Genomic DNA, 10709 nt, shown 5'->3' on the forward strand with positions numbered 1-10709 from the left:
GAGAGAGAGAGAGACAGAGAGAGAGATAGAGATAGAGACAGAGAGAGAGAGAGGAGAGGAGAGAGACAGAGAGAGAGAAAGAGAAAGAGAGAGAGGAACCTTGGAAAAGAATATAAGTATGTCAAATGAGAGTTCGTGTATATCTAAGTATGCATACTATGTGCAAATTATTAATAAATATCCTGTGTACATGTCTTATAAATGTGTCTGTGCCTGTTGTGCTCCTCCGTTTTCCAGGGGTATCTGAGTATGTATCTCTGTGTACCCCAAGCCTCCATCCGAGTGCATGTATCTCACAAAACAGTCCGTAAGAAACTGTCACCAGTATGCTTTACAAAGTGCAAAACCCTTGTCCCTGAAGCAGAAGGCATCCGATCTGAAACCCTGGTGTTACACAGCTTTTCTGATCTCCGAAGAAGCAGAAGCAGATTGTAGAGTGTGCCTCTCCCCAGAAGAACTAAGCAAAATCATCACTTGTCAGATGAGCTCCTATGGGTAGCTACCCCCGGTCATTCATGTCCGGGGAGGGGGAGCCCTTCCAAAGAGCCCCTTAATAGGCCAGGGAACTTCTATCCATCCACTTATTTCTTTAATAGGCATTTGTTGGCTGCCTGACATGTACCAAGGAACATACTAGATACACTTTCCACTTCTTTAAACTTTTTTTTTTCCTGTTGGTTTTTGGAGACAAGGTTTCTCTGTGTAGCTTTGGAGCCTGTCCTGGAACTCACTCTGTAGGCCAGACTGGCCTCAAACTCACAGCGATCCACCTGCCTCTGCCTCCCATGTGCTGGGACTAAAGGTGTGCACCACCACCGCCCAGCTTAGACTTCTTTTCTTAAAGATTCATTTATTATTTTGTGTGGGTAGGTGTTTTGTCAGCATGGATGTCTGTGCATCACATGGGTGCAGTACCTGTGGAGGCCAGAAGAGGGTGTCAGCCCACCCAGAATTGGAGTTACAGATGTGTTGTTCCTGCCATGCGGGTGCTGGGATTGGAACTTCCTCTGGAAAAGCAATCAGTGCTCTTAGCCATCTCTCTCCAGCCCCTCTTTTAGACTTCTTGGACATGTCTCACAGAGCAGGAAAGGAAAAGTAATCGCAAGTCCTAGAGTGCCAGCTAGCTAGTGTGTTTAGTTCCTGGAGTGGGAACCGCATAGAGCCCAGAAGCGTTTTCAGTAGGGGAGGGGCACGACCCAGGGCATAAAGTCACTCAACAGAGTTGGAAATGAATCACAAGAGTGAGGAACTCAGGTCACCTGTTTGAGGTTTGTTGCCAGGGCCTACTCAGTGCAACCTAGGTCATGTTAGGTGGTTTTGCTTGTTTGTTTTTGTTTGTTCGAGACAGGATTTCTCAGTGTAGCCCTGGCTGTTCTAGAACTCATTCTGTAGATCAAGATGGCCTTGAACTCATAGAGATCCACCTGCCTCTGCCTCCCAAGTGCGGGAATTAAAGCCGTGTGCTACCACTGCCAGTCCACTTTGGGGATTATTAAAATAGATTGCTGGAGTTTACTGCAGAGTTGCTGATTCACTGGGTCTGAGGTAGAGTTCAAGAACTGGCATTTCTAACAAGTCCCCAAACACAAGTCATTGGTGTTGGTGAACAAGGTACCACACTTTGAGCCTTATGTTTATGAAGAAGATAGTAAGAAAACTTAAAGTGGGGCTGGAGAGATGGCTCAGTGGTTAAGAGCTTTGCCTGCTCTTCCAAAGGTTCCGAGTTCAATTCCCAGCAACTACATGGTGGCTCACAACCATCTGTAATGAGGTCTGGTGCCCTCTTCTGGCCTGCAGGCATACATACAGACAGAATATTGTATACATAATAAATAAATAATATTTAAAAAAAAGAAAACTTAAAGTGATGAGAAAGGGGTGTCATGTGCTTTCTGAGATACCTGCTCATGTCTTTCATGGTGAGCATTTATGGATTATAAGTAGAAACACTCAGGCTTTGGTGTAGTGTTTCATGCCTGTAATCCAGGACTTACAGAAAGGTCGTGAGTTCTAGGCTAGCCTGAGCTACATAGTGACACACTGTTTCACAGGCAAAAGTAAAACAAAAACAAACAAACAAAAAGCCTCAAGAAAACTGGCAAGTTTTTTTTTCTTTTTTGGTTTTTCGAGACAGGGTTTCTCTGTGGTTTTGGAGCCTGTCCTGGAACTAGCTCTTGTAGACCAGGCTGGTCTCGAACTCACAGAGATCCGCCTGCCTCTGCCTCCCGAGTGCTGGGATTAAAGGCGTGCGCCACCACCGCCCGGCCAAAAACTGGCAAGTTTTAAAATTGAAGAATGTGGCTGCAGAATCCAGGAGGACGAGCGGATGAGCCTGGGATGGTGAAAGAGACGTATGTTCAGCGTCAACTTGGAAACGTGGTTAACTGCAGCCTTCCTGATGCTGCGACCCTTCAACACGGTTCCTCACGCTGAGGTGATCCCCTACCATAGAATTATGTTTGTTGCTACTTCGTAACTGTAATTTTGTAATTTTGCTTCTGTTACGAGTCATAATGTAAACATGTGTTTTCAGATGGTTTTAGGAGACCCCTATGAAAGGGTTCAACCCCCCCCTCCCAAAAGGCTCAAGACCCACAGATTGAGAACCACTGTCCTAAGGGATCATCCTGTTGGCACCTGCATGTGTGGTTTTGGATTTCTAATCAAATTGACAGACTGTGGAGGACACATTTGGGGGTAACAGAGGCAAAAAGGTCATTAGACTTGGGAGGGGGATGAAGTTGCCTCTGAAGAATGTAGACAGGGGGCTGATGAGAGGGTTCAACAGGTAAAGCCACGTGATACCAAGCCTGATGACCTGAGTTCAATTCCCAGAACCCACATGATAAAAAGAGAGAACCAAACCCTTCAAGTTGTCCTCTGACCACCACAGATATACATGTGCACACGTGTGCACATGCACACACACACACACACACACACACACACACACACGAAATTTAAAAATAATAAAGACAAGAAAAGACAGAAGCTGCTCTGAACACGTACAACTGACATTAAAAGTAGGAATGATTGCCGGCACTCAGGAGGCAGAGGCAGGTGGATCTCTTTGAATTTGAGGCTAGCCTGGTCTACAGAGCGAGTTCCAGGACAACAACCAGAGCTATGCAGAGAAGCTTTATTTCAGAGAGAGCGAGAGAGAGAGAGAGAGAGAGAAGAAAAAGAATGATCAGAGGAGGTGAAGATGAAAGGGAAAACAGAGTTAAGAGGAGGAGGTGGCAAGAAAGAGTGAGGGAAGCCAGAGACAGCCAGCCCATCTCAAGCCTGTTGGAGGAACCTAGACATCATCCTCATGGTTTCCGGGCTTTTCCCACAGAAGCCCACCAACTGTGAGCTATGCACCGACATCTATATCAGAGACTAATTTCGGACGTCTCGTGAGCGAGGTAGGGAGTAGAGGACGGAGGACGTTGCCGTAGACTCGCAGATGTGAATAACACATATGCAAAGCTCACACCAGATCTTAGCTCTGTCCTGAGGAGGAAGACTGCACACCTGCCCTGTCTACCCCCTCCGCCCTCCTAGCTTCTGGCTCTGGCCTCTGGGAAACTCTTGGTTGCTAGCAAGGCTCCATCCTTTCCTCACTGCTCCCACCCCTCTCCCTGCCAGGCTGAAAGAAAACCAAGTCTGAGCTCTGTACTAGCCAGGTGCATTCTGGGATACTCACCTAGAGCATACATCAGGCCGGTCAATGATCTAACCTCTCAATGGCCTTACACCTTTTCCTTCTCTAGAAAGGAACATAAGGAAACAACGGCTGCTCTCCACCCTCCCTTCCTCTCTGTTGCAGCTGCAGAAACAGTTTGGAGAAGAAGCCAGACTTGCCCAGAATTACACAGCCACTCAAGAGCGAGTCTAAACTGTAAAGTCCTGGATCCGAGACAGAAAAGAATAATGATCCTGAGCCCGGAAGGAGGCTGGAGAAGGGCCTCCCCAGCACTGCCCTGAGCTAGCTCTTTGACCTTAGCCAGTAAGTCATCTAGCTTCTCTGTGCCTTGTCCCTCACCTGAAAATGGGGATGACGAGGGACTTGGTGTGGTAGGCAACTCAGTATTCATGTTGTGTGGTGAATGTGCACATGATTATTTCTATCTCCCCACCCTGTTTGTGGCCTAAAAAAAAATCTTCCTTCTGCTTTTAAAATTCTCATTGTCCTTAGTGTTTCTCCCACTTGCCTTTCTCTAATCTCCATCTCCGCTTCTCGGGACAGGAGAAAAGAAGATGAGTTGACGGTAGAGATTAGGACATGCTTGACAGACAGACATTGCCTACCATGGTAACACACTCACACACAGACTGTGCACAAGTGTAACACGGCACCCCTTCCACCCAGCGTCAGTTAACCGTCTCCAGGTCACAGATTCACAGGCAGCCCAGGCTCCCATGGCTTCAGAAATACTTTGGTCCCTTCTGAGATGGAGCTCATACCAGACTCCAACTCTTTCTGGATAGGTCGTGTCTATAATATCCAAGGATTCTGGCTTGGCATTGAGGGTTACCATCTCAGGAAGTCAGAGAGAAGCAGACACACCTTCAGTGGTTTTGATCCAAAGCCATGAAGGGGAGACTGTAACCTAACCTCCTACACACATGCATGTTGACACAAGTGTGCACGTGAACTGATAGGCTCGAGTTTGCAGCTCACCAGTGTCTTTCACCTTCGCCATTGGGTGGTTGGTTGCAGAAAAGACGGCTACCATTTAACAGGGGAGGAAGCTCATGCCAGAAATGAGGAATGCTTTGCTCAAAGTCGAACGTGTGCGTTTATTTATGCATTCACTTAAAAAGATTGGAAGGGGGTGGCGAGATAGCTTACTGGGTTAAATCACTGGCCACCAAGCCTCAGGACCCGAGTTCAACTCTTTGGACCCACAGGGTGGAAGAAAAGAACCAATTCCTGCAAGCTGTCCTCTGAGCTCCACAAGTGCACAGTGGCACACGCGTGCCCCCCTTCCACAGACACACTAAATAAATGTAGTAAGCAAAAGTAGATAAAAATTGCACAGACCCGAGCGAGCATAGGCCCCTGCGTTGCATTTCCGCCTTCCATTTGATCGCAGCTGCAATCTTGGAGCCCAGAAAGAGCTTTCACCAGAAGGGCTTCGAATTCATTCACTCCTCACCCCACCGGTTCCCACCAAAGCCACGCCTCCCGTTCGGAGGCCGCTGGGGAAAAGGATGAGGTAGGCCACAGCTTGTCCCTTTAATGCGCGCCCCCAGAGGCCCGGCGCGCCCTCGCCACTATAACTAGAGTGCATGGAGCGGGCTGAGCTCAGAGGGAGAAGGGCGGGCTTTGGGCACCCGCTGACCGACTTTTTTCAAGTGCGCTCAGCTCCCTTACGTTCCTCCTCCATGGACCCACCCGCGGGCACCCACCACTGAGGACCCCACACCCACTGGGCTCCCAACTGGGTTCCACCCAGCTACCAGACAGTGAACCCCGCGGGCTGTGAGGGCTCCGGGCTTGAGTTCTTGCAGTGCCGTCGGACGAGGGCTGTGTTGCTGCCACGCCTCACGCCCCACACTACCCTCCCCATGCTGGTGCACGCTTACTCCGCCATGGTGAGTAGTCCCGGGCACACTCGGCGGGGAGTGGGGGATCGAGGAACCTGGGTAGTGGAACTTCCAAACCTCCTACCCCCTGCGCCAACGAAATCGCGAGGGAAGGGTGACGCAGGGCCTCTGCCAGGCTGAGAAAGTGGTGGCAGGAGCCCCGAGGTCCCCAGTCTGGGAGTTCTGCCCGCAGGGCATTCACTCGTGGACAGCAGCAGGACCCTCGCCAGCTGAGGGGCACCTCGCGGGCTGGTGTCTTTTTAGCCTCTAATGGCTCGCCTAACACACGCCTCTCCTTCTGCAGGAGCGCCCCGACGGGCTGGGCGCAGCGGCTGGCGGGACCCGCCTGTCGTCTCTGTCCCAGGCGGCTTATGGACCCGCGCCGCCACTGTGCCACACGCCCGCCGCCTCTGCAGCCGCGGACTTTCAGCCTCCTTACTTCCCGCCACCCTACCCGCAGCCGCCGCTGCCCTACGGCCAGGGCCCCGACGCCACCGCCGCCTTTCCGCACCTGGCAGCGGACCCTTACGGCGGTCTAGCACCCCTGGCACAGCCGCAGCCCCCGCAGGCTGCCTGGGCCGCTCCCCGCACTGCCACCCGCGCCCACGACGAGCAGCCCGGCTTGCTGGCGCCACCCGCCCGCGCCCTGGGCCTCGACCCGCGCCGGGACTATGCTGCTGCGGTACCCCGACTCCTGCACAGCCTCGCCGACGGCGCGCACGGCCTGGCAGATGCTCCCCTTGGTCTTCCTGGACTAGCGGCGCCCCCCGGCCTGGAGGAACTGCAGGTGAGACCAGAAGGGCCCGGGATGGGCGGGGATGGGCAGCGATTTAGCATCCTGGCTGGAAACAAAAAATGACAAAAGCAGGATCCCCGACTCTTCTTCCAGCTGCAACTTTACATTTGTGCCTCTGTCAGGAAGTCCTTGGCTAGGTGCTGTCTGGCAAAAAGGCGGCCTCGAAACTGAGTAGAAAGCAGCAACCCTGTTGAAATCATTTCTTTCTCTCCCTACTGTGGGACTGAGCCACGTTGGGCATCCACGCCCAGCCCCAGTCTTCTGGAGCAGCCTAGGCTGGGGTTTAGAGAGGCTCAGTAGTTGTCTGTCTAAGACAAGGAGATCACCCAGGCAGGACTGCGGCTTGGGCGCAGATGGTGCCGAGCCCAAGCGATTCCTGGTCACGCCCGTCCTCCTGGTAGCCGCCTCAGGCAGCCGGTGGTGAGCATAGGGCGGAGCAGACGTGGACTAAGGGGCAAGCCGGGCTTGGGAAGCGACAGCTGACTAGGTCCTTGAGCGCCCTTACTGTCATCCTCTTCTATTTGCAGGCGATAGACGACCCGGGAATGAGCCTCCTGGACCAATCCGTGATCAAGAAAGGTAAGGAACGGTGTGCAACTTCCAGGGCAGAGCCGGGCGTGATGGTGCAGGCCCCGGGCCGCACAGACCCATTTTCTTCTCCCTGGCCGTTGTTTCCTGTACGTCGCCAGGCTCGGAATATCCTTCTCAGCTCAGGAGAAGGCTAGTGGCGCTAGCTGGAAGATTTTACTCAGGAGTTTGCCTCCGGAGGTGGGCCGCACTCTCTAAGCTACAACTGCACTGCCTCTCCTCTGGGAAAGGAGGGTTTTTTTTTTTTTTTTTTTTTTTTTTTTTTTTTTTTTTGGATCTGGAGTTTATTTGTAGAACGAGTTAAACCACTTCCCTGTTTCCTAAGGAATGGGAATGGGAGTGCTGTTCCCACACATTTTGTTCGATGATTTCCATTTTATTGAGCTTTAACGCTTTGGAGCCTGGCAAATACTTTCTGCTCCTTTCTTCCCAGCAGAACCTCAGCAGGCCTTGCATCCTCCCCACCTCCCAGGGCTGGGGGATTTTCTTGGAGTTGAAGGCTCCTAAAGCATTGAAGATTGGAGGAACTGCGTTGGGCAGTGTGCTCTGGGGCAGACCTGCTATCCCCCCGGGGAGGTCTGCATCTCTGGGCTCAGGGTTCTGTGCAGACTGTTTGTTCCTCTTCTAGGCAGCAGTGTGTCTTGCGAGTGTGTTTGTGACTTGTATCTGTGTGTACTGGGATATATATTTTGTGCTTGGGGTTCTCTGTGTACCTGCCATGTGTCCTGAAATTTGTCATTGATATTCGAGGCGGTCTAAGGTTGTGAGGCCCTCTCCTTGGTGGTTTCATTTTGTTTTGTTTGCCTCCCGTATCTGTGTGTCTTTTTATATTAGTAAAAGGCAGAGGTGTGAGACACCCCTTGAATGGATTTTCCAGCCTGAAGACCAAGTTCTGATCTTGCCAAGGAAAGGTGAAAAAGAGGCAAGTTAGACAGAAACAGAGAGACCCAGGCCGTGGGCAAGCTCCTTAGATTTGGGGTGAGTGCCCAAAGGAATTCAGAGGCACACAGGAGCCTGCAGTGCCGGAGGGCAGGCGCACCTCCCGCACCTCCCGCAGGATTTGGCCGGAGCTGTTTTTCAAACAAGTGAATTCAAGCCCAAGCTGTTTGCCCTGCATAGGTTCTCAGAGGAGGCTTGCCGTGGGAGTGGAGACATAGAAGGGGCTGGACTTCCAGGAATTAGAGCTAGGTATGGAATTAGGGGGGGTGAGAGATCACACCTCCTAGAACTTGGTGAGGGGTGCCTTCAGGAATCTGAGATTGTCACCAGAAGCTGGGAGTACAGGGAAGATGCTGGGGACCCACTGTCCCCCTCACCAGCGTTTTGCTATCTGCACTTTGTTGGCTTCCTGGACAACTCTTGTTTTGACCTGGTAGAAGGGAAAGTTGGGATTGGATTCTACAATAACCTGCCCCTGGGCTCTTTGCAAGGCCCCAGATCTTGGCTCCTGGCTAGCTCAAGGGCAGGGAACCCCAGTTCACTGACTCCCTAGAGACACCCAAGTCCTTTATTTGGGGAAGGGACTCTGGTATTTTCAGATAGAAAAATCTGCTGTTGGTCTGAGAGTTCCCTGTGGGTTCCTGGAGTCTAGCAGGGCCTCCCTGATCTGAAAGCACACATCCGGGAGACAGCAGTGCTTACTAGTCTGTGGCCACGGGGAGTGAGCTGCAGCACCCACGGAAACTAACTCAAACTGAGGGATCCTCAAGTCACAGCCTGAGGCACTGTGGGAAGGGAGAGAACAGAGCCGGGGGTGGGGGGCAATCTGCGGAAGAAAGCCTGACCCGTGGCCAGCATGGAGGTCTGCTGCCCAGGGGGTCTCTGAAAGAAAAAAGGGTGTCCATGCCAAGGGACAGCGGCCTCCCACGGTCCACCCTAAGAAGACCGGCTTTGGCGAAGCAAGCGGTGCTGTCACCAGACCATGTTCCCTGGGGGAGCCTCGCAACACTCAGGTTTTGTTCTTGCTTTTGCCGGGTTATTCATGGCCAACGCGGGACTTGACTTTGCCGGTTGCAGGGCAAAAGACGGCGGGTTAGACCCGATGTTGGTCCTCGGGCCCTTCCAATGTTATCTGGTGGTTTCCAAAGACTCTGTTTGGTGCTGTGAGCGACCATCTAGCGCCTAAGCCCTTTCTTAGGGAAAGTCGATCTCAGAGCCCTGAAGCGTCCTGGGATGGAGGGAGTTTGCACCGCTAGCGACTGGGGTCTGGCACGCGAAACCCTTGCAGCTCCTGCCCCCCACCCCCCGCCGTCAGGAGTGGCCCTCCTCCTCCGGGTGTGGGGGGCCTCGGGGGTCCATCTCACCAGTGCTGCAAGGCACTGGGGCCTGGACAGTCACACAGCCCAGATCTGAGAGGTACATCTTTGCAGACTACAGGCACTTGTCCTGGAGAGGAGGGGACAGGGGTGTCTCCCTCACCCCGACTTCCAGGTCAGCCCATTGCAGCCACCTTGTGGGTTGGTGGTGGTCGATTACTCTGAAGAAACCGCAGGGCAAAGAGTAGCGCTCCATTTTCTGCGCACAGCTGTCACCTCCAGTTTTACAATCTATTGCAGACTCCGCAGGGACGACTGGAGGGGAGAAGGCGATGCTCCGTAGTATTTTCCAGCCGAGAGGGTGGGGTGTCTGTCCTGCGAGCTCACAGGAGACAGAAGTTGGGAAGCTTCCTAAAGGACAGACATTTGTAAGGCGCTTGGTGCTGGGTTTTGAAGTCTGAGCACGCTGGGACAGAGGATGTAGAACACGCTGGGACAGAGGATGTAGAAAAGGCACCGTTACTTCCTGCCACTACAGCACAGCCGCACAAGCGTTTTACCTGTGAAAAAACGGAAAAGGGGAGGCGTTGTGGAAATTAAAATGGAGTGGTGTAGAGAGATCAGAAATGCCCTGGAGGTCTAGTGTATTTAATCCCAGCACCTAGGAGGCAGAGGCAGAGGCAGAGGCAGAGGCAGGCAGATCTCTGTGAGTTTCAAGACAACTAAGAAAAGCACAGAAAAATTCTGTCCAATTCGTTCAGTGATGACTGCCTGCACGTGTGTGTGTGTGTGTGTGTGTGTGTGTGTGTGTGTGTGTGTGTGTGTGCCCTGTTAGCTACTCCCTGCCTCAGCAACCATTAACTACCCAAAGTTCTTCAGGCTGGTTGGTGCCTCATAAGCCCCTCCTCCACAAGAAGTTTCTTTCGAAAACCACTTTTTTTCTCCTTTTGGATTTTGATTTTTGGCTTTTGTTTGTTCGCCCTGACTGTCCTGGAACTCACTCTGTAGCTCAGGCTGACCTCGAACTCACAAAGATCCATCTGCCTCTGTGTCCCAAGTGCTGGGATTAAAAGGAGTGTGCCACCACAGCCTGGCCAGTATGCATTTTTATTCATTTATGTGTGTATGTGTGTAGGCAGGTGAGGAGGTCAAAAATCAGTTTACAGGAGGTTCTCTCTTTCCACCTTTATGCTGGTTCCAGGGATCAAACTCAGGTTCTCAGCCTGGACAGCCAGCTTCCTGGCCTGGTAAGAAATACCTTAATGTGTCATTTAAAAATTGAGACTAATGGAAACAAATCCATGATGAGCTATTCAATTTTTACATGAAATCAGAATCTAGCTCAGCATTTCCATAGCTCTTCTTCATTAGTTTGCTAAGACTTTCACCCTGTAAGGCAAGAAAGAATTATTGCACATACAGAAATAATTTTAAATTTTCCTGAGGATAGTAGGGACAGTAGAGTACATTAGAATTTAAGGTGTGTAAGCCGGGCG

The 10709-nt window shown here is 51.8% G+C and overlaps 1 protein-coding gene across 1 annotated transcript in view; it reads left to right on the top strand.

Moving 5' to 3' along the window:
* The first annotated feature begins 5556 nt into the window (after positions 1-5556).
* Tfap2e (transcription factor AP-2 epsilon) overlaps positions 5557-10709 on the top strand; it is a 20750-nt gene continuing 15597 nt past the window's right edge. The window contains exons 1-3 of the mRNA XM_005353232.3: positions 5557-5583; positions 5879-6361; positions 6898-6949. Coding sequence (XP_005353289.1) covers positions 5557-5583; positions 5879-6361; positions 6898-6949 — 562 coding nt within the window. The remainder of the gene's footprint in view (positions 5584-5878; positions 6362-6897; positions 6950-10709) is intronic.

The sequence above is a fragment of the Microtus ochrogaster genome, chromosome 10 (assembly GCF_000317375.1).
Source record: "Microtus ochrogaster isolate Prairie Vole_2 chromosome 10, MicOch1.0, whole genome shotgun sequence".
Taxonomy (NCBI): domain Eukaryota; kingdom Metazoa; phylum Chordata; class Mammalia; order Rodentia; family Cricetidae; genus Microtus; species Microtus ochrogaster.